This window comes from Ceratotherium simum, chromosome 7 (genome assembly GCF_057802395.1).
Source record: "Ceratotherium simum simum isolate JZ-2026a chromosome 7, ASM5780239v1, whole genome shotgun sequence".
Taxonomy (NCBI): domain Eukaryota; kingdom Metazoa; phylum Chordata; class Mammalia; order Perissodactyla; family Rhinocerotidae; genus Ceratotherium; species Ceratotherium simum.
Genome location: NC_141906.1, coordinates 16,417,662 through 16,442,287, shown reverse-complemented (window position 1 = coordinate 16,442,287; position 24,626 = coordinate 16,417,662). Strand labels below are relative to the sequence as shown.

Below are 24,626 nucleotides of genomic sequence, written 5' to 3'. Positions count from 1 at the left end.
GTCTATTGGAATATTATATTTCACTTTTCTGAGTCTGAAAGTATTAGGATAAAAATTTCATGTCTTAACATGAAAACATTTTTATTAAGGTAAGGAGATACTATAGCACAATAGTTTAAAAAAGAATCATGTGTGACTTATGGAAATTACTTTTTTTAATTGTTTTCTCCCAGAATGGAATTAAATACATGTTTTGGCAACAGTGGAATGGTTTACTACCAAACGGTTTGTTAACAGGACACAGCCCTTCTTCTGTAGGCTTTACAGTAGAGAAGTTACCCCACTGGTACAGACCTTGAGGACAGAAACAGAAACAAAGGAGAGGGATATTGCTGAAAAATTTTAAGTTTTCTTGCCAGCAGATAATTTTAATGCTGTAGAATTATTTCCTCTCTGATGGAGTAGAACTTGACTTTTTAAGATATTTTTGTGTTTGATTTTTACATATGAGGTTGATTTTTCTTAGTATCTAATACTTTGCAGGATGGTGAGGCCTTAAAGACATTTTAGCTCTTGCCAAAGTGCCATGCTTACAGAGCAACATCAGTGTACGGAATAGTTGTGTAGTGCCCTCAGAACTGATGAACCTGTTGAGATTCCTTACCACTAAGAAGTACCTTAGACATTGAGGAAAATAGGATACAGAGAGTTAAATATTGGTGTATCAGTGTCTGTGTGGGCAAACAGAGTGGCCATTATGTCTCCTTCAATGAGTGCTTACAACAGGGTTGGACACTGGCATCTTTTATTGAAAAAAGAAATGTTAACCAAGATGCTACAGACATTCTTTTGTTTGTGGAAAAATGCCTTATAAGCCTTACTTTTTGAGAAAGGAATAAGGAACCCACTATTCTTACCAGCCTGACTACAGTGAATAGTTTGTACATTTTGAGTTTGCGTTTTGGCCCTTTAGTTGTTGCTTACAGCTTACTTTCAGAGGAGGTTTTCTTTTATGTCGAGTCTTCGTCAAAACACTAAATAAATTCCAGAGTTACTCAAATATAGTAGAAAAGACACTAGACCAGTGGTTCCCAGTATGCCTCCAGATGGCAGTCTATCAAAAATCCTAAAAGAAAGTATATACTTACCTACAAAGTGAGAGGCCTCTTCGTAGTCTAACTAAAATTAGTTGGCTTGCTTTTGGCTAGAAGTGTGTCAACTCCAAGTGGTAACTTATTAGTTACAAGTTCACAGTTAAATGAACATGGGAAAATGAAATTTTTTATTCAGTAAATGAGGTTATTTGGTGGGCAAAATATTTTCAAAGTATGAGGCTCATGGGGCCATATTTTTTTAATTTTTGGGTGGCAGAAAAAAATGTAGTAAGGAACAACTCTTTGTTGTTCCCTAGCCACATGAAATAGGTCCCACATGGATTAAATGGTTGACAGTCTCAGGAATAATAAACGGTTACTTCATCATGCTCTTTGTGGCAGATTGTGTTTTCTAAAGGTGATTGTACCAATATCTCCCATCGCACATATTCTTTCAGTGTGACCTTGACTCGGATCTCATCCCGAGGTGGGGTTTATGTTCTCTCTCCTTGAATTTGGGTGGCCTTGTGAATCACTTGTAACCAGTAGAATGTGACAGAAGTTATGCTGTGTGTGACTTTCACGGCAAGGTCAGAAAAGGTAAAAGAGCTTCTACCTAGCTCACTAGGATACTGGTCTTGAAGCCTTTAGCAGCTTTGTAAGCAGTCTAGCCTGAGATTGTCATGGTACAAGGAAGCTCAAACTACCTCACATGGAGAGACCCTGGGAAGAGGATCTAAGATCAGGAGCTATAACTGTTCAGCTAAAGTTGTTTAGTTGAGCCCTTCCCAAATTCCTAATTTACAGATATTGTGAGAGAGAATAAAATGATTATTGTTGTTTTAAGACACTAAGTTTTAGAGTTATTTTGTTCTGTAGCAATAGATAATCAGAACACTACTTTGCCTGAATCGGCTATGATATACTGAGATTTGACAATGCAGGTGTACCGTCGGGAATACACCCCAATGATTTATTCTGGGATCTGAACATTAGCCTTACTTTGATCTTTTACCTTTGGTTTATAAAACTTCTTTCTACCATCCCTTCCTGTTTCCCTTTAAAAAAGCCATTCCATCCTTAAATATTTAGTAACCTAAGTATTTTGGTAACTGAAACTGTCATTAGTGTTGGAAAGTGTCCATGATATGTTTATTGTGGCATGAGACCATATGCATCATCTTTAGAAGGCCTTTTGCTCTGTACCTTAGTTTTAGTTACTGTGATATTTGTCCTTCTGTTAGCTTCCTAGGGCTACGGTAACAAAGTACCACAAACTAGATGGCTTAAAACAACAGAAATTTATTGTCTCACAGTTTGGGAAGCTAGAGGTCTGAAATTCATGCTCCCTGTGAAACCTGTAAGGGAATCCTTCCTTGCCTCTTCCTGGCTTTTTTGTTGGTAATTTTGGTGTTTCTTGGCTTGTAGCTGCTTAACTCCAGTCTCTGCTTTTGTTGTCACATGGAGTTCTCCCTGTGTATCTGTGTCTTCACATGGCCCTCTTCTTATAAGGACGCCAGTGATAATTGGATTAGAGACCCACTTTGCTACAGTGTGACATCATTTGCCTTAACTAATTACATCTTCAGTGATCCTATTTCCAAATAAGGTCACATGCTGAGGTTCTGAGGCTTAGGATTTCAACATATCTTTTTAGTGGGAACGTGCTCAGTTCATTTATAATAGGCCTCAAGGGAGATTGGTATAATTATGTTTTAACCATTGACATATTTTTACTTCAGATTAAATGTGAATGGGTTTTCTAATCAGTGCCCATGAAGTTCTGTTCTATTCTATTCTGTTCCCCCTTCCCTCCAGCATACACACCTAATATACATAAAATTTCATGTAATTTTATAAATTTTATAAAATTTCTTGAAATTTTAACTGTTTAGGTTCATTGACTCCCTTTGAGAATCTGATAAAGCAGTGTATTCTTCCCCTAGAAAAAATGTGCAGATGTATGCATGGGAGTACACACTTGCCACACACATGTACAGACACATTCACAACAATATTTTGTATGAAACTTTAACACATTCTTGTACTCCGTCCCCTGCCCCGAAGCCTGTTCATGAACTTTTGTATTAGACTGTTATTAATTCCCATTGGTTAGGGATACCTAATCTCCATTTCCCTTTTAGGGGAAAAATAAACAAAAAGGAAAAAAGGAGGAAGCAGAGGTGTATATGTAGGATTCCCTGATGGTCATTGCAGCTCCCTGCAGCTTTCTGGGGAATTTTCATATTTATGTGATATTTACCATGTACTTAGTCTCTTTTCCCACCCCCATCTGCCACATATAACCTTTGGCTAAGTAAAATTGTAAATAACATTATACTTCTCTGTAGAGAAAATAATCTAGTTTCTTTTAGATGTGTACACAGTATATAAACAGACCTTTATATCTTTTTTTAAATATTTTGTTTATTACAGTAACATTGGTTTATAACATAGTATAAATTTCAGGTGTACATCATTATACTTCTGTTTCTGCATGGATTACATCATGTCCACCACCCAAATACTAATTACAACCCATCACCACACACATGTGCCGAATTATCCCTTTCGCCCTCCTCCCTCCCCCCTTCCCCTCTGGTAACCACCAATCCAATCTCTGTCTCTATGTGTTTGTTTATTGTTGTTATTATCTACTACTTAATGAAGGAAATCATGTGGTATTTGACCTTCTCCCTCTGACTTATTTCACTTTGCATAATACCCTCAATGTCCATCCATGTTGTCACAAATGGCTGGATTTCATCATTTCTTATGGCTGAGTAGTATTCCATTGTGTATATATACCACATCTTTATCCATTCGTCCCTTGATGGGCACTTAGGTTGCTTCCAAGTCTTGGCTATTGTGAATAACGCTGCAGTGAACACAAGGGTGCATGTATCTTTATGCGTTGATGTTTTCAAGTTCTTTGGATAAATACCCAGCAGTGGAATAGCTGGATCATATGGTAGTTCTATCCTTGATTTTTTGAGGAATCTCCATACTGTTTTCCATAGTGGCTGCACCAGTTTGCACTCCCACCAGCAGTGTATGAGAGCTCCCTTCTCTCCACATCCTCTCCAACACATGTTGTTTCCTGTCTTGTTAATTATAGCCATTCTGACGGACGTGAGGTGATATCTCATTGTAGTTTTGATTTGCATTTCCCTGATAGTTAATGATTTTGAACATCTTTTCATGTGTCTGTTGGCCATCTGTATATCTTCTTTGGAGAAATGACAGACCTTTATATCTTGCCACAGCATTGGGTTAGCTCTTCACCTTTTTAAATTCTGTTACTTTTTTATTATTGTATCAAGATTTTTTTGAACAGGATAGTGGGTCTAGGGTTTCTGAGGCTGTGATAGGATTATAGTCTGTGCTTTTCTTCAATTGTAGTGTTTTCTCTGAAATAATATCATCCAAGCCTCACCCCTGAACATCTTAATGGGCTTTCCTTTTAAAAATACAGATTTTTTTACACACCTTGAAAAAGGCTGTAGATATGTCTTCACTTTGCATTTGGCCTCTGGCATATCTATATTTCTGAAGGCTGGCATTGATTTGTTTGTTTGTTTGTTTTGTGAGGAAGATCAGCCCTGAGCTGACATCCATGGCAGTTCTCTTTTTGCTGAGGAAGTCGGGCCCTGAGCTAACATCCATGCCCATCTTCCTCCACTTTATATGGGACGCTGCCACAGCATGGCCTGACAAGCAGTGCCTCGGTGCACGCGATCCTGGGCCACCCGCAGCAGAGCACATGCACCTAACCAATATGCCACAGGGCCGGCCCCCCATTTGTTTGTTTTTGAAGATAGTATATCAAACAAGTATTTACTGTCCATTTTATAGTGATATGCACAGTAACTCTAGTAGTGGTGAAGTCATAGGCAATGAACTTTCAGACCATACTGGTTTGCTATTGATACCTTTCTCATTTGTAGTTCATTTTCTGAATGTGGAATATTATTTAGAACAGGAGTTGGCAAACTATGGCCTGCAAAAACTGTCTTCCTGTTTTTGTGAATCAAGTTTTATTAGAACACAGCCAAGCCTATTTGTTTACTTATTGTCCATGGCTGATTTTGTGCCCAAAATGGCAGAATTGAGTAGTTGCTGCTAAGATTGTATGGCCCACAAAGCTGAAAATATTTACTACCTTACCCTTTACAGAAACCTTTGCCAACTCTTGGTTTAGATTATTTTGGAATTAATTTTCCCCTTTTAGAGATATTTGAAGTTCTTTTTTTTCTTAGTTTTTCAGTCATGGAATCTAGGGGATGTTAAAAGACCATTTAGCTCAACTTTCTCTCTGCTGCTTGAATTTCCTTCAGTATTCCTGCCCAGTGGTGCTCCAACTTAGAGGTGTAGGACAGTGAGACAAAACAGCATTGGATTTGGCTGTGTTAAACAGAAGAATTACCCCAATCAATGACTCCCAATGAAAAGATAGATGACCTATCTTATTCCTTGTTCATTTGCTCTCCTCACTGTCTCCATTGCTAAGTTTTGACTTTGAGTTTGTTTATATGCTGAAGGCACGCAGGAACCAGTTTTTAATAGGAAGACAGCTAAATGCCCTACTCTAAGGTATAGTTGTAGGTGGTGGAAATTTACGGGAAGCTGGATTGAATGGTTAGACCTTAACTTGAGACTTTCATATTCAGTGCTTAGTTTCCCTAAATAAATTTGTAGCAGCTAAAACATGGAACTAAGAGTCCTTACAAATACTACCCTTTGTCAGTTTTTGCTGTTTGTGTTCGATACATACTGGTGCAGAAAGAAACATACAAGTAGAGCAAGTCTAGACTTCACTGCAAGACTGTATTTGGTAGTTCTATATAGTTGACTGCTTGGTGAACGTGGTGAATGTAGAGGATCTCTCAGGAGATGGAGGAGGGGAGCATCTGATCCCAAGAGCAACAGTATCCTGAGGGGGGGACGAATTTCTCACATTCCATCAGGAAATCCAGCCTGAGTCCTGTTCATCAACAGTTTCGTAATTAAGTAATCATCTGGTTTTCAATCTAATAGATTTTCCATCTATTAAAGAAACAGAATGAAAATTTAAGTAATAAGGATTAGCTGAAGAAAGATAATATCCTTTTTTCTTTTCACAATGCTAGTCTTTTATTTTCTCTTTAAGAAAGATTTGTCAAACTGCTTTTCTAATAACAGATGAAAATGAGTTTGTAAATTGTTAAAAGACAAAAGATAGTGGCGACTGGCTAATTAAGGGGAAAATTTGTGCTTTCAAATTTTTTTTGGTACCTTCTGATTTTTTCTATTTTACAAAAACAGTGGTTTTTAAAAGTATATAATACATATGCATAGTATATAATTTAAAATTGTACAAAAGGATTTATAGTGAAAAGTAAATGCTCCTCATCTCTCTTCCCCAGTTATCCAGTTCTCCCTCCCAGAGGCAACCATCATTACCAATTTTTTGGCTTTTTAGTCAGAAATAATCTATATATTTATAAACATATGCATACTTTTTTCCATTTCTTTTCCATAGAAGGTGGTATATCATCCACTATATTACATCTTGGCTTTCAGAATTTATCAGGAATGCTATTCTGTATCAATGTATGTTGAACCACTCTTCCTTCCTCCCTCCCTCCCTCCCTCCCTTCCTCCCTTCCCTCCTTCCCTCCCCTCCCCTCCCCCCTGCTTCCCTCCTTTTCCTGAGCTAACATCTCTTGCCAATCTTCCTCTTTTTGCTTGAGGAAAATTGTCTCTGAGCTAACATCTGTGCCAAGTCTTCCTCAATTTTTATATATGGGATGCCGCCACAGCATGGCTTGATGAACCGTGCGTAGGTCCACACCCCGGATCTGAACCAGCGAACCGCGGGCTGCTGAAGTAGAGCGCCTGAACTTAACGACTTCGCCCCTGGGCCAGCCCCGACTCATTCTTTTTTTAGATGCAAAGTATACCATTATAGGAGTATACCAAACTGGTATACTGGGGGTATACCCAGACCCAGGGGTCTGCTCAGTCCCCCTGTTGGTGGACATTTAGGCTTTTGGTCTTTTGCTCTCAGTGTTGCAGTGAGTACATCATTTTGCACACATGCAGCAATGTTGCAGGGTAAATTTTTAGAAATAGAATTGCAGGGTTAAAGGTAATAGGCATTTAAGATTTGATAGATATTCCCAGATTCCCCCCCCATAGAGGTTATACCAATTTATAGCCATACCAGCAATATAAGAGTCTCTGTTCCCTGTGTGTACTTTAATTATCAGTTTTTTTGGTCTTTGTAAGTCTCATAAGTGAAAAAATGAATCTTGTAGTTTTAATTTGCATTTTTCTGAATGAGTAAGGTTGAGCATCTTTACAGATGGTCTGCATCTTTACTTTCCATTTATATCTTTTGCCCATCTAATTAATTGTTGGTTTTTTTTTTTATTAGATTACAAATGCTCTTTCTGTGTTAACAGGAATGGTCCCTTTCTCTTTGATATGATATACTTCCATTTCTGGCCAATGGTAGCATTTTGGAACATTGCAGGTTATGTTCGAGATCATCAGTATGTAATGTAAAGGTGTGTGTATGTGCATATGAAAGTGGGGGAATATTCTTGATATTTTCTTTGTTCCTTTTTATTTGTCTTAAGTAAAACATATTATTAAATAGTCTTGGCACTCAGGAATGCAGAGCCTCTGTGGTGAGCTAGCAGTGGGACTGCGTCTAGTAGAGTCTTACTATTCAGAGTGTGGTTCCCAGCATCACTTAGGAGCTTTTAGAAATGAAGACTCTCAGGCCCATGCCAGAGCTATTGAATCAGAATCTGTGTTTTAACTATGTCTGCAGGTCGCTTGTGTGCATATTAAAGTTAGGGAAGCACTGGTAGAGGGATTCATCTGGCCTAAAAGGTGGTAGCCTCCCAAAGAGGGTATACAGATTACCGTTTCTGGGGGGGTGGGGTCTCATGAACTTGCTTCTAAATTGGACTGGTAAAAATATTTGGGATGTGGGATTTTGTGCCTGGAGGAGCTGGAGCAGGGGTCTTTGGATATGGCTTTATTTGACACTATAACATTTCAATTCCATAGGGTTCCAGAGGGTCCAGAATTTATTAGGTTTGAAATAGAATTTCCAAGTAGAGGCTTTAGGTTTAGGGACAGGTTCTGGGGAGAGGGAACTGGTGAGAGCTAGGCAGACTGTGAGCAGTTCAGCCAAGAGGAATAGGGTTCAAGTCAAGAGTTTAAGGCTCAGTGGGAAAACAGAGTGCAACCCAGAAACTGGGACAGAAACTCAGGATCTTGGTCTGGGCCGGGGATCCACGAGCTTTTTCTGTAAAGAGCCAGAGAGAAAATATTTTAGACTGTGTGTGCCATAAAGTCTCTGTTTTGACTACTCAGTCCTGCTGTTGTAGTATAAAAGCAAGTATGGACAATTCTCAAGGCTGTGTGGCTGTATTCCAATAAAATTTTATTTATTAGGACAGGGAATAGGAGAGATTCAACTGTGGGGCGATGGTTTGCTACCTTCTGGTCTAGACTTGTACTGTGAGAATAGGGAATAAAACTCTAGCTTTTTGAGCAGGTGGATGCTTCAGAAGCTTATCTACAGCATTTAGTAAGCAGATTTAAGGCAGCAGACTATTCTATACATTCAACATTACTGGTGAAATCAGGCCTTGTGAAGCTCTGCCAGGTCTTTTCTCAGTGCAGTGAGTGGATGGGGCCTTCAGGTTCAAGTTCTTCATTACCTGACCTGGACAGGTACTAGGTTCTAAAGGTTAGGTCTAAAGACTGTTTTTAACCCTGTTATGTTATTTCCTCCGTTTTACCTTGAAAATGGGCTGGGCATTGTTTCTCAAAGTTTGGTTGTCAGGCAACTTGCCTTAAATCAACTATGATTCTTAAATTTGGAGAGGGCTCCTGTAGAACTATTTAAAACTAATGATGATGAGGAGAAAAGTAACAGGTTTACTTTTAGCAAGGTTATTTTTAACAAGTAAAATAAAGGAAAAGTATATAAATATACCCTTTGCCCCACCCAGTAAAAAACTAAAAACTAAAACCGTAAAACTGATGGTGAGGTCTTGGAAGGGCATTAAAAAAAAAAACAAAACAACTTTTAATGATGTAGGAAAGAGCACCTTAAAAATAAACTTTTTTTGAAGTCTAATACTGAGAAGTTCATAAGTGCAGCTTAATCAGTGAATAATCATAAAGTGAACTCATCATGTAATCACACTTGAGTCAAGAAACAGAAAATATTAGAGCCCCAGAAGACCCACTGGGCCCCTTCCCTCCTCCCCAGCGGTAACCACTATCTTGACTTCAGATACCTAGATTAGTTTGCTTTTATTTGAATTTTATACAAATGGAATCACACTAGATTCCATTTGTATAAAATTCTGGGTTCTTTGGCTAAGATTTAAGAACTCTTTCAGCTTCATTGCTGTATAGAATTTTTCTGTTAGAATATGCCATTATTTATCCATTTTACTGTTGATGGGTATTTGAGTTTTTTCCACTTAAGATGTTGCAAATCAAACTTGTTTGAATCTCCTTGTTCTTCGAGTCATTTAGTGTTCCTTAGTAAATATTGCCAAATTGTGTTCTAAATGATTGTACCTATTTCCGCTGTACTAGTAGTGCTAGGAGAGCACCAGTTGTTCTACACCATCATCTACAAGTTTGAGAACCCCCAGGGTAGAGGGAGTCTGTGGGTATATTTCTCCTGATAAAGTGGCCCTGAGACTGTAGCCTGATTTCCTACCCTAGGAAGCATTTGAAGGCTTGTTAATCCTTTCAGCCAGTAAATAGGTATGGCTTGTTAGTTGTTTTGTCAAGCCTTCAAAGGTTTGGTTTAAGTCTACTTCTGCTAAAATCATTAATTTCTTTCCCAAAATTATTTTTTATTTTTATTTTTGTTACGTTTTTATTTATTTTTTTTTAAAATTTTTTGTTTATTGCAGTAACATTGGTTTATAACATTGTAAAAATTTCAGGTGTACATCATTGTACTTCTATTTCTGCATAGATTACATCATGTTCACCACCAAAATACTAATTACAACCCATCACCACACACATGTACCAAATTATCCCTTTCACCCTCCTCCCTCCCCCCTTCCCCTCTGGTAACCACCAATCCAATCTCTGTCCCTATGTGTTTGTTTATTGTTGTTATTATCTACTACTTAATGAAGGAAATCATGCGGTATTTGACCTTCTCCCTCTGACTTATTTCACTTTGCATAATACCCTCAATGTCCATCCATGTTGTCACAAATGGCTGGATTTCATTGTTTCTTATGGCTGAGTAGTATTCCATTGTGTATATATACCACAGCTTCTTTATCCATTCGTCCCTTGATGGGCACTTAGGTTGCTTCCAAGTCTTGGCTATTGTGAATAACGCTGCAATGAACACATGGGTGCATGTACCTGTACAAATTGGTGTTTTCAAATTCTTTGGATAAATACCCAGCAGTGGGATGGCTGGATCATATGGTAGTTCTATCCTTGATTTTTTGAGGAATCTCCATACTGTTTTCCATAGTGGCTGCACCAGTTTGCACTCCCACCAGCAGTGTATGAGAGCTCCCTTCTCTCCACATCCTCTCCAACACATGTTGTTTCCTGTCTTGTTAATTATAGCCATTCTGACGGACGTGAGGTGATATCTCATTGTAGTTTTGATTTGCATTTCCCTGATAGTTAATGATTTTGAACATCTTTTCATGTGTCTGTTGGCCATCTGTATATCTTCTTTGGAGAAATGTCTGTTCAGGTCCTTTGCCCATTTTTTAATTGGGTTGGTAGTTTTTTTTTTGGTAAGATGCATGAGTTCTTTATATATTTTGGAGATTAAGCCCTTATCAGAAGTATGGTTTGCAAATATCTTCTCCCAATTGTTAGGTTGTCTTTTCGTTTTGTTGATGGTTTCCTTTGCTGTGCAGAAGCTTTTTAGTTTGATGTAGTCCCATTTGTTTATTTTTCTCTTGTTTCTCTTGCCCGGTCAGACGTGGTGTTTGAGAAGATGTTGCTAAGACTGATGTCGAAGAGCGTACTGCCTATGTTTTCTTCTAGAAGTTTCACAGTTTCAGGTCTTACATTCAAGTCTTTAATCCATTTGGAGTTAATTTTTGTGTATGGTGTAAGGTAAGGGTCTACTTTCATTTTTGCATATGGCTATCCAGTTTTCCCAACACCATTTGTTGAAGAGACTTTCTTTTCCCCATTGTATGTTCTTGGCTCCTTTGTCAAAGATTAGCTGTCCATAGATGTGTGGGTTTATTTCTGGGCTTTCGATTCTATTCCATTGATCCGTGTGTCTGTTTTTGTGCCAGTACCATGCTGTTTTGGTTACTATAGCTTTGTAGTATATTTTGAAATCAGGGAGTGTGATACCTCCAGCTTTGTTCTTTTTTCTCAGTATTCCTTTAGCTATTCAGGGTCTTTTGTTGTTCCATATAAATTTTAGGATTCTTTGTTCTATTTCTGTGAAAAATGTTGTTGGAACTTTGATAGGGATTGCATTGAATCTATAGATGGCTTTAGGAAGTATGGACATCTTAACTATGTTAATTCTTCCAATCCAAGAGCACGGAATATCTTTCCATTTCTTTTTGTCTTCTTCAATTTCTTTCAGAAATGTTTTATAGTTTTCGGTGTACAGATCTTTCACCTCTTTGGTTAAGTTTATTCCTAGGTATTTTATTCTTTTTGTTGCAATTGTAAATGGGATGGTATTCTTAATTTCTCTTTCTGCTACTTCGTTGTTAGTGTACAGAAATGCAACTGATTTTTGTATGTTGATTTTGTATCCTGCAACTTTACCATATTCGTTTATTACTTCTAAAAGTTTTCTGGTGGATTCTTTGGGGTTTTCTATATATAAAATCATGTCATCTGCAAATAGTGACAGTTTCACTTCTTCCTTTCCAATTTGGATCCCTTTTATTTCTTTCTCTTGCCTGATTGCTCTGGCTAGGACTTCCAGTACTATGTTAAATAGGAGTGGTGACAGTGGGCATCCTTGTCTGGTTCCTGTTCTTAGAGGGATGGCTTTCAGTTTTTCACCATTGAGGATGATATTAGCTGTGGGTTTCTCATATATGGTCTTTATTATGTTGAGGTACTTTCCTTCTATACCCATTTTATTCAGAGTTTTTATCATAAATGGATGCTGTATCTTGTCAAATGCTTTCTCTGCATCTATTGAGATGATCATGTGATTTTTATTCTTCATTTTATTAATGTGGTGTATTACGTTGATTGATTTGCGAATGTTAAACCATCCCTGCATCCCTGGAATAAATCCCACTTGATCATGGTGTATAATCTTTTTAACGTATTGTTGTATGCGATTTGCTAGTATTTTATTGAGGATTTTTGCATCGATGTTCATCAGTGATATTGGCCTGTAATTTTCTTTTTTTATGTTGTCCTTGTCTGGCTTTGGTATCAGGGTAATGTCAGCTTCGTAGAATGAGTTAGGGAGCTTCCCCCCCTCCTCAATTTTTGGAAGAGTTTGAGAAGGATAGGTATTAAGTCTTCTTTGAATGTTTGGTAGAATTCACCAGGGAAGCCGTCTGGTCCTGGACTTTTATTTTTGGGGAGGTTTGTGATTACTGTTTCGATCTCCTTACTGGTGATTGGTCTATTCAAATGCTCTACTTCTTCTTGATCCAGTTTTGGAAGGTTGTATGATTCTAAGAATTTATCCATTTCTTCCAGATTGTCGAATTGGTTGGCATATAGCTTTTCATAGTATTCTCTTATAATCTTTTGTATTTCTGAGGTGTCTGTTGTAACCTCTCCTCTTTCATTTCTGATTTTACTTATTTGTGCCTTCTCTTTTTTTCTTGGTGAGTCTAGCTAAAGGTTTGTCAATTTTGTTGATCTTTTCAAAGAACCAGCTCTTGGTTTTATTAATTTTTTCTATTGTTTTTTTGGTCTCTATTTCATTTATTTCTGCTCTGATTTTTATTATTTCCCTTCTTCTACTGATTTTGGGCTTTGTTTGTTCTTCTTTTTCCAGTTCCTTCAGGTGCATTGTTAGATTGTTTATTTGAGATTTTTCTTGTTTGTTGAGATAGGCCTGTATCGCTATAAACTTCCCTCTTAGAACTGCTTTTGCTGTATCCCATAAATTCTGGCATGTCGTATTTTCATTTTCATTTGTCTCCAGGTATTTTTTGATTTCTTCTTTGATTTCTTCGTTAACCCAGTTGTTGTTCAGTAGCATTTTGTTTAATCTCCACGTATTTGTGGCTTTTCTGATTTTCTTCCTATAATTGATTTCTAGTGTCATACCGTTGTGGTCAGAAAAGATGCTTGGTATTATTTCAATCTTCTTAAATTTATGGAGACTTGTTTTGTGGCCTAATATGTGATCAATCCTGGAGAATGTTCCATGTGCATTTGAAAAGAACGTGTATTCTTCGGTTTTTGGATGGAATGCTCTGTATATATCTACTAGGTCCATCTGTTCTAGTGTGTCGTTTAAGGCCAATGTTTCCTTATTGATCTTCTGTTTGGATGATCTATCCGTTGGTGTAAGTGGAGTGTTAAAGTCCCCTACTATTATTGTGTTACTGTCTATTTCTGTTTTTATGTCTGTTAATAATTGCTTTATATATTTAGGTGCACCTACATTGGGTGCGTAGATATTTACAAGTGTTATATCCTCTTGTTGGATTGTTCCCTTGATCATTATGTAATGCCCTTCTTTGTCTCTTTTTACAGTTTTTGTTTTAAAGTTTATTTTGTCTGATATGAGTACTGCTACCCCAGCTTTCTTTTCATTGCCATTTGCGTGGAGTATCTTTTTCCATCCCTTCACTTTCAGTTTGTGAGTGTCTTTAGGTCTGAAGTGTGTCTCTTGTATGCAGCATATATATGGGTCTTGTTTTTTTAAATTAAAAAATGAGTATATGTGCGTGTGAATATAGCAACATATAGTGCAGAAATAAAATAGCTATTAGTCTTAACTTTGGGTAATAAATTTTTTTTTCCTTGTCTAAAAATTACACTCATAAGTAAATAATTCTTTCCAGAAAAAAGGACCATTAAAATTTTTTAGACTGAAATATTACAGATTGGATTTACTGCTAAGGGATCGTACCAAGAATCACTGCCAAAGAAGTTAGGGGAAGGTGAATAAGGAAATGTAATTATGTGCCCAGCCTTTTGTGTATTATTGCATTTAATCTTCACACAAAGGCTGTAAAGTGAAGGGAGGGGGTGGGTATGCTATCTGTATTTTAGAGGTGAGGAATCTACAGAACCGAATAGGTAAGTAAGCTCACCCCCAAGATAGATGGATGAGCCTGGATTCCAACCCAGCTCTGCTAGACTCAGAGCCCAAGGGTTCCCACTACATCATGGCATCAGGTTATCCAAAAGGCTTTTTTCTACACAGGGCTGACCTTATTTAGCAGGAGGCAGTTTATAGCAGGGCCTGATTTCATACAGTACTGAAAATGGCTTCACTAGAGATTTAGTTTCCTAATAACTCATGTAGGGGAGGAAAAACTTTTCTTTTACCCTCTTAGGTTCAGTGGCTGGTGCCTGCTAATTAAACTGACAAAAGACAAATTAACAGGAGAAAAGACATGCATATATATATTTTTTTCTTTTTTTCTTTTTTTTTGTGAGGAAGATCAGCCCTGAGCTCACATCCATGCCAATCTTCCTCTTTTTTTGCTGAGGAAGACTGGCCCTGGGCTAAGATCCGTGCCCATCTTCCTCTACTTTATGTGGGACGCCGCCACAGCATGGCCTGACAAGTGGTGCGTCGGTGCGCACCCGGAATCTGAACCTGGGCTGCCAGCAGCGGAGTGCGCGCACTTAACCGCTGCGCCACGGGGCCAGCCCCTATATTTTTTTCTTAATGTGCAGGAGGTCTTCACAGAAAAGAAGTGAAAACCCAGAAAGGTAGTTAGACTTGAAAGCTTATATACCATATTAACAAAAGGGTGATAACTATGGAGAAATGACTAGACAAAGGGAAAGATGTTTGAGCTTCTAGGGGCAGTAAATTGTGGGAAAGTAAAATATATGGGAAAACTAGTAGTAGATAAGGGTTATTTTGGTAAGGTTTGTTTGTGCAGACTCATCTCACTGCCAACTTTCCATCTTCTTCATGGCCATAAAACTCCCCCTGAGAGTCCTCTTTATGGCAGCCCTCATTTCTCAGAAGTTTCTGCTTTGAATCAGATAATGGAAGCTACGAGAAGACTTCTTTCTGCATCTGTTGAATCTCAGTTACCTTCAGCTTAAAGTAACCCATTTGCCAAAGTGACATATTTTGGGGGTGCTTATTCTGATCCCCTATACTCCCTCACACAAAACTCACTGTTTTTCAAAGGCAGTTAAGTCCAATACATATTTTCAAAGTTCAGTGATCCATAGGATTATCTTGGTATAGATATTTGTAGAAACATGTTTGAGTTTTGTTACTAATCTTAAGCAAGACCCCAGAGCTTCTTGTCTTCTATTTGTCTTGCCACTTCTGCTGCCCTGGGTTTTTTGTTTCTAATATTCCAATAAATGATTCTACCTAGGTAAGGTCTGTTAGTGGGTGGGGTAGAGTGGAGTTGGAAAGAAATCCACTAACCTTTGATAAGTGCTTATTTCTTAACCTGAGAATGATATCTTTTTATTCAAACTGAATGCGGCAATAATTAAGTCCACCTTAGATGGTCTTGTGAGTCAAATTCTAAGTTTGACAGTAGACCTCTTGCATTCTTTCTCTTTGTTGGCTGCCTGTGGAAATGGCCCTCAGGGAAATGCTGGAGAATCTAATTGCCTTTGAATTTTAATCGTTGAAGAATCTACCTGAGCCAGTTAATAGTCACATTTCTATAATGCTTTGCTATTTTGGCTGATCAACTTTTATTATGGAATGATGTGGAATTTTAAGGCTTCTTCAGCTAGAATTTGCCTGTTTCATATGTTAAAATTTTTTGTGGAGCACATTCTTGTCTGTTTCAGATATGCCAAGAATGCCCTGTAGTGAAGAGTGCTGTTCATTTCCTCCTTAGTGAATCATACCGCTTTAGAAATGGTGAGGACCTTTGAGATCATCTGTTGGAACCTCTTCACTTTCTCTGAACTTTCTTCCAGTGCTGTGCACTCAGTCCTTATCCATGTGTTTTGGTGCCTTTACCTCACTGTAGGACAAGTAGAAACTTTTTATACCCTCTATAAATGTGGGATTTAGTTTGAAGATACTGGTTCAAATTTGGTTCTGCCCATATATGTGTGCTGAGTGATCTTAGGGAAGAAAAATTTTTAAGGAGACCTGTGGGAAATTGTACCTAAAGTCATGAGAGAGTTTTTTGTGCTTAATAAATTTTTCCTTTTCCTTTCTTCCCTTTACTGCTTATTTTTCTCATCACTGGTGAGTCTTAAAACTTTGCTTCAAGCCCATGGAATTGCCTCTCCTTCCTTCCTCCCACCATACCCTCCTTGCCATATACTTGTTCAACATTTGTCTTTCTGCTTAGCAAGTGTCTGAAACAACTAGTTGACTGTACATTAAATTTTTTAATTAATTTGAGTTGTTTTTAGCTTTAATACAGGCAAAGGAATTCCCATTTCTTGGCACTGAAGAGCTGCCTTTTTTTTTGTTTTGGTAGATTTTTGTAGTTTTCTGGTTATTATAATACCCCAGTCTCTCATTTTAATTGCTTTGTTTATTTAAAGAACTCTTAAAAAAAAAGTTGAAAATGAGAGAGAGGATCTTGTGTAATCATTTATCTTTTTTTTAATTGTGGTAACGTTGCTTTATAACAAATTTCAGGTGTACACCATTATACTTCTATATAATAATGTAATCATTTATCTTAACTAAGTTTCTAAAACTGAGACAAGATTATCTTTCTATTAATATTAGAACATTTATTATGAGAGTACACTTTATGTTACAAGGGTTCAGTTTATGTTGATTGGGTGAGTACTGTCCTAGAAGTTCTCTGTGGTTTCTCCATTTGTAGCCATTTCAGGCTCTTTTTGCCCCTGAGAACTGCTTGTTCTCCTTTTACAGATAAGGAAACAGGTTCAGAGTAGATCTTAGGATCTCATGGCTTCAAAATGGCAGAGTCTGGACTTGAAATCCTAGTAAGTGAATGTAACTTAATTTAAGTAGCTTTGTAATATGTTCTCTTAATGTAAATATAAGTGCATAGTTAAAACCCACTGGGGAAACCCACTCTAGCAAGAAAGCCTTAAAAGTAATTGTGGTATTTGGTACCCAGCATTTTGCTGGTCTTCGAAAAGATTTCTGCCTCTTTAACTTTCGAACCATACGATAAGGTATTTTTTGAAGAAAATACCCAGCTGCCGCTGGTGGGTGATATTTCCTAAGGCTGCTCAAGAACAGTGAAAATAAATAGGACTCACGTGTCACAGCCCCTCCACCCAGCACAGGGGAATGATAAGGCTGCTGCTTTTCTCAGTATTGCAGTGCTGTGGCTGCTTTTCAGCAGATGAGAGGAGCTTTACCTATCTTGCTGTGTAGTCGAATCACACAGTAGGAATCTAAACAGCATGCTCTGGAAAGATTGGCAGCATTCTTTTCCTGGCTTCTGCTTTTCCGGTAGCTTCTGGGCACACTGGCACGACTGTATGGAAGATGTGACAAGTCTGGACTTCCTTTAAAAGAATTCTCATTTGTACTGGCTTTGCCAGTAAGTTAGTAGGGTGAAGCGTATTGGTGGATGGGGGAATCAAGAATACCTAGAGATGGAGTTTAAAATACTTAGTGCTTGTAAAGTTGGTGGCGTTGTGATGAGGTGGGGGAGTTGTGGGAATTCTGTACTTTCTTCATGAAGAAAACCATGTAAGTCGTTATAGTAGGATAAAATCACATATAAATAGCTTTGAGCTAGTTACTGAAACTGATAAGCGGTTTTTCTGCAACTCTCTTAGAAAACAATCTTTATACTGTTAAGCTTGAGGAGAGAGAATTAAGTTTGGTAAAAAATTTCTACTATTTGGTGTTAACAGATTTGCTATTAAGGCTTTATAGGGAAGATGTCCTGGTAGATGAGGGAAGAAAGTATGTAGTTGTGCTTTTTTAGGATTGAGCCAGTCACATATTCAGGCTCAATTATTAGAGGGAAAACTGCTTAATATCTTTTTGTCTTAAATGCATATGTGTACACCCATGGAAAACTTTCTGGTGCCTGGTATCTAGTAGATGCTTGATAAATATTTGTTGAAGAAATTTTTACATATAAGAAAGTGAAGCTCAGAGAATTAGATAACTTGTTCTAGGTCATGTTCTCAGGACACTGTTTAACATATATTTAGTATGTAGTTTTCATAAATTCCTGTAAGATTTGTTAGGTGTATTGATACAGAATTATTCTTCATTTCTCCCCTATGAGGTTATTAACATTTTAACTTTAATGTTCTATAGTTTTAATTAGGTTTCTTGTTCACTGAAATCTTGAAATAGTCTTATTAGATCTGAAGCAGGTTATAATTGGAGTTAACCATATAATTTATTGTGCAAACTGGAACACTTTTGAGAAAGGGGGCCCTACTCAAAATTAAGCTGGGATAGCATGTATAAACCAGGCTTGTTTCAGGCAAACTACAATATACGATCACCTTCTGTTTTTTAAAATAAACTTTTTATTGACATATACATTCAGAAAGTCCATAAATCCTAAGTGTACAGCTTGATGAATTTTTTAAAAATGAGCCATCCAGATCAAGAAATAGAACACTACCAGTATCCCAAAAGCCTCCTTCACACTCCCTACTGGTCACTACCTCTTCCTCCTCTGCAAGATAACCATTGTTCTGATTTTCTTTTTTTTTTTGGTAAGAAAGGTTGGCCCTGAGCTACCGTCTGTTGCCGATCTTCCTCTTTTTGCTTGAGGAAGAAGGTCCCTGAGCTAACATCTGTGCCAGTCTTCCTCTATTTTGTGTGTGGGATGCTGCCACAGCATGACTTGATGAGTTGTGAGTAGGTCCGTTCCGGGGATCCAAACCTGCGAACCCCAGGCTGCCGAAGCACAGCGTGCGAACTTAACCACTATGCCACTGGTCTGGCCCCACACTGTTCTGACTTTTAACCATAGATGAGTTTTGCCTGTTTTTGAACTTAATATAAATGACGTCATATAGTATACGCTTTTTATATCTGACCTCTTTGGCTCAATGTTCTTTTAGTGAGAGCCCCATCCTTGTTGTGTGTAGCAATGTTTCCTTCATTTTCATTGTTTTTTAATATTCCATTGTATGAATATACTACAATTTATATAAGATACGGTTGACAAACATTTGGGTTGTTTTAATTTTGGGCCAATAGGGATAGTACTGCCGTAAACATACTTGTTTATGAGTCTTTTGGTGAATATATGTACTCATTTCTGTTGGGTATATAATTAGGAGTGGAACTGCTAAGTCGTACAATATCTGTATGTTGAACTTCAGTAGGTAATACCACTTTTGCTAAGTGTTATACCAATCTACTTCCTCCAGCAGTAGGTGAGAGTTCCAGTACTCTGTATCCTTACCAGTACTATGTATTGTCTGTCTTTCATTTTAGCCATTCTGGGGACAGTGTAGTGGGATCACATTGTGGTTTTAACTTGATAACTAATGTGTTGAGCCTGTTTTCGCGTGATAATTGGCCATTTGGATCTTCTTTTGTAATGCCGTTTGGATATTCTTCTTTAGGCATCCTTATGTCATTCAAGCCTTTCCCATTTTTCTATTGGTTTATCTCTTCTTACTGATTTGCAGTTCTTTATATATTCTGGATAGTAATCAGTTGTCATTATACATACTACAAATATCTTTTACTCTGGTTTCCCTTTTGTCTATTGAACCTAAGGATGGTGAGTTGACATCTTATAAAGGTGTCTTCCAATCCAGGAATGTGGTAAATATCTCTCCGTTTATTTAGATATTGTTTAATTTCTTTAAATGTTTTATAATTTTCAGAATAGAGGTCTTATATGTCTTTTAAATTTATTTCTAATTTCTGGTGGTTTTCAGAAAAGTAATTTGTTGAGGTGAAATTCACATAATATAAAATTAACCATTTTGAAGTGAAAAATTCAGTAGCATTTACTACATTCACAATGTTGTGCAACCATTGCCTGTATCTAGTTCTAAAACATTTCTATCTCTCCAAAGCAAAAATCCTTGTGCAGTTTCTCTTCACTGCCCACTCTCCCACTCCTCAGCTCCTGGCAACCACCAGTTTGCATTCTGTCTCTAGGATTTATCTATTCTGGATAGTTCATATAAATGAGGTCATATAGTATGTGATCTTTTGTATCTGACTTCTTTCACTTAATGTGTTTTTGAGGTTCGTCCTCCACTGTAGTATCTGTCAGTACTTCATTCCTTTTTGTGGCTGAATGGTATTCCGTTGTATGTATATACCATAATTTGTTTATTCATTCATCTGTTGATGGACATTTAGGCTGTTTGTACTTAGGGCTGTTGTGAACAATGCTGCCATAAACGTGTGTGTACATGTACTTGTTTTGAGTACCTGTTTGCAGTTCTTTTGGGGTATATACCTAGGAGTGGAATTGCAGGGTCCTATGATAATTCTGTGTTTAACTTGTTGAGGAACTGCCAAACTTGCCCACGACAGCTGAGCCATTTTATGTTCCCACCAGCAATGTACACAGGTTCCAATTTCTCTACATTCTGATCAATATTTGCTACTTTTCATAATGTTTTGGTATTTTGGATGGTATTATTATAAGTAGTATAGTGTGTTTTTTTACTTCATTTCCTGTGTGTTGCTGGTGTACTGAAATGCATTTTTTCCCCCATATAAACCTTGTATCCAGTGACCTTCTTAAATTCACTTGGTAATTCTAATATTTGTGTATTTATTGGATTTTCTGTGTACATCTGAATTTCTGATTTCCAAATGCTTTCTTATTCTTTGGTTTTTTTTTTTTTTCATAGTAGTTTGTCATTTTATGGATGCAGTATTCTTGCGAATGGCTTGGGAAGGTATTTGTTAGAATTTAAATTCTCTGTAAATTTTTCATTAGCTTAGTTTCCTTTGTGATTGTTTCTCTTGATTTTCATTTTGGTCCTTCTTGAAAATTTTGTAGGTACTCCTCAAATATCTGGTGATCCTTGGTTATCTATTCATATTTATGAAGAACTAGGATGGTTGGTTTTGGTAGCTGATATTGGCTTCCTCTCAAGTTACTTGAGGTCTGTTTTTCCACAAGAGCTTTTCTCCAAATGGGTTTACTGATTGAGAACTCTGCATGAGTTTAAGGGCCAGCAGGAGCCAGATAGGCTGACGACCTAAAATTTATTCTGGGGCTCGAGTGCTATGAAGACTTTTTTCTTTTGGTTGTTTTGTTTCCTCTCTCCCGATCCCCTGCCTCCCCCACCTCCATTTGTGGATGTTTGGAGCAACCTCAGGCCCAGCCCTAGTTCTCTTTTGTCGCTAGCACCCATGCTGTATGCTCTTCTCAGCAGATCTGGATACTAAGCCTAGGAACCAAAGTTTATACAGGAAGTAAGACTGTCATGAGTGGCTCTGCTGTTCTGTGAGCAATCCTTTCACAACCTTGATTTCCCTACGCTTTGATTCAGCTTCTTGATCGTGAGCTTGGTGTTTTCTATTTAGGGGGTTGGGACAGCTCTTGCCTCCTTATAGTCCTTTCCTATGCTTGTTGCTGGGGTTGTTATTTCTTCTGCTGTGGCTTCTCTATCAATTTAGTCTCATCTGGTTCTTCTAGAAATTCCTCCCTTCCTTCAGTTTTGCTTGTTAGTAGGTCTATTTCTTATTTTCAGATTATTATGAATTTTTTTTAATTATGAAAAATTTGGACATAAAACACATGTATCTACTCCCCAGCTTAAATAAAACATAATTGAAGCTCCTCAGTCTCTGATCGTATTGCGCTCCCTCTCATGCATCTATTAATATTATCATGTATATGCATTTCTAAACAATAAAGAGCATTGTTTTGAATGTGTTTGAGCTTTGAATAGTGACATACTACACGAATCCTTCTGTATCTTGCTTTTTTCCATTCATCATGGTTCTTTTGTTCCTTCTCTTAGTATATTATCTTTTCTGCTATTTCAGTGATATTTGGGTAGGGAGGATAAGTCAGCGGGTAGGGAGGATAAGTCAGCCCGTGTATTTTTTATTATGTTTGGTTTTTTTAAAAGTGAGATTTAATTTAAGCAGTTTTGGGATATATTGTCACTACAGGCATGTGGGAGAAAGGACTTAGCGTTACCTGTTCTTGTTTCAGCTGGCGATGATAGGTGAATATGACACCTCACCATGTTATACAAGCTAGGCAATTGAGTCTTGCTGCTAACCTCTATTTGGTGTTATAAATCTTTTTGGAGACAGAGAAACACCATTCATTCGTGTTTAGGTTAACTGAGGTTTAAATGAAGATTTGGGTTCTTATTGCAGGAAGGAATTTTTAGAGGTCATTTAGTACAAACTGTACAAAAGAAACCCAGGCCCAGAGAAGGTGAGTGTCCTGTCTGAGGTGATCCGGGGGAAAACACAGGGATTAGAAGCCATTGCTTCAGTTCGTTGTTCTTTCCACGTTTCTACAGTGAACCAGATGTTGAAGTCCTCTTTCGTTAACATTCAGCTTTGATTTTTGCCTGTCCTTTATTTGAATACCAAAGAGATTTTTAGTATGTAAGAATGAATGTAGATCTTTGAACTGATGCTTATTTGCTGTGTTTTCCTTAGGATCAGAATGGTTTCAATCCCAGAATACTATGAAGGCAAGAATGTCCTCCTCACTGGAGCTACTGGTTTCTTAGGGAAGGTACTTTTGGAAAAGTTGCTGAGGTCTTGTCCTAAGGTGAATTCGGTGTACGTTTTGGTGAGGCAGAAAGCTGGACAGACACCCCAAGAGCGAGTAGAAGAAATCATTAGTGGCAAGGTAAGTGTGGAAAGTGATCATTTGGAGGAGAGAAAAAAGTGTGTGTTTGTGTGTATAATTATTGTAATCATCAACAGCTTAGTGTATTTCCTCAGTATCCAGAAAAGAATTAGTAAAACAAAAATCCTACAGGATGGCAATAAACTGGATATGACTTGTGATCAGTAGGAGAAAAAAAAGCTTTCCTCTATGATAGGCAAAATTGTATAAGTTCTAAATTGCCTTTAATATTTAGAATATTTGAGACAGGTAATTATTAGATATTTTAAATAGTCTTCAGAATAATAAGAGATAATTTCTAACTACCTACTATGCTGTAAGACGCTGCTTTGATAGCACTTAAAAGTTTGTAAGCACTGATTGCTCCCCACAGATGTATTAGGAGGTTGCAAAGTTACATATTCCCATTTGACAAATAAGACCATGATGACAGAGGGGTCATAGAATATAAGAATATGTCATACATTTTGAACGTTTAGAAAAATATTGCTAAGAAAAAATAGAAATGGAGTAAAATTATTTCACTATCATAAGCTTTTGAATTCTCTCAATGAATGAATTTCTTCGACGTTAATTGGTAGTAAGTTTAGTATAGTAGCTATGTAATTTTTTATTTATTAGGTAGGTATCTGGTATCTTTTAACCTTCTAGAGCAGCTATGACTTACATTTTTTAAAAAACCCAGAAACCTCTGAGTCACTGAGCAGTCAAATTGCTGAAAAGTGTCAAAAGGTATGATGATTGGGCCAGCCCGGTGGCACAGCAGTTAAATGCACGTGCTCCACTTTGGCGGCCCAGGGTTCGCAGGTTTGGATCCCAGGTGCGGACCTACACACGGCTTGTCAAGCCATGCTGTGGCAGCGTCCCATATAAAGTAGAGGAAGATGGGCACGGATGTTAGCCCAGGGCCAATCTTCCTCGGCAAAAAGAGGAGGATTGGCATCGGATGTTAGCTCAGGGCTGATATTCCTCACACACATACACAAAAAGATGTGATGATTATAGATTAATAGCCCTCTAGAATTAATAAATAGTTTTTTAGACATGATTTGTGTTCCAGTCTGTTTGATCTTTCAGTAGAAATCCATAAAGTAGTTAATAGTAACTAACATTTATTGAGTACTTACCTTGAGCCAGGCACTGTGTGCAAAGCACCTTATATGTATGTAATTATCACAACAGCTCTTTAAGGTAAGTACTGGTGTTATTCCCATTTTACAAGGTCATATAGTTAATGAGTGTTAGAGCCAATGTCTTTGAACTCTGGCAGTTGAACCCGGAGCTCATGCTCTGGCATGGGCAGATGCTGATAGATCTCATTTTACAAATATGGACAGTGAGTTGCAGAGGTTGTAATTTTATCTGAGGTTATGTAGCTGATAGACGGAGATAACACAGATGACTTGATAACAAATCCCTATTATCTTTCTACTTTGTAACATTACTTCCCCAATAGATAAGAAAGTAGGGAAAAGATGATGGAAGGCTTTGTGGTACAATGGGAAAAGTTGTCTTTAGAGTGGGGTAGCTTACTAGTTGTAAGAGTTGTAGCTGGTACACACTGAGTAAAAGTAACTTAATTTCCCAAAGCTGATGGAAGTTGGTGCCCAACTTGACAAAACTTAGAAGATGACAGAGAGCAGAAAAGAAAAGGGTGAAGGGCAGAGAATAAGAATAACAGAGGTAACACACA

At 37.6% G+C, this 24,626-nt stretch overlaps 1 protein-coding gene across 4 annotated transcripts in view; it reads left to right on the top strand.

Annotated features, from left to right (window-relative positions):
* FAR1 (fatty acyl-CoA reductase 1) overlaps positions 1 to 24,626 on the top strand; it is a 74,828-nt gene that overhangs the window by 11,703 nt on the left and 38,499 nt on the right. For all 4 annotated transcript variants that reach the window (XM_087433178.1, XM_004418456.3, XM_087433181.1 and 1 more), the window contains exon 2: positions 22,738 to 22,933. In XM_087433178.1, coding sequence (XP_087289304.1) covers positions 22,745 to 22,933 — 189 coding nt within the window. In that variant the 5' untranslated portion in view covers positions 22,738 to 22,744. The remainder of the gene's footprint in view (positions 1 to 22,737; positions 22,934 to 24,626) is intronic.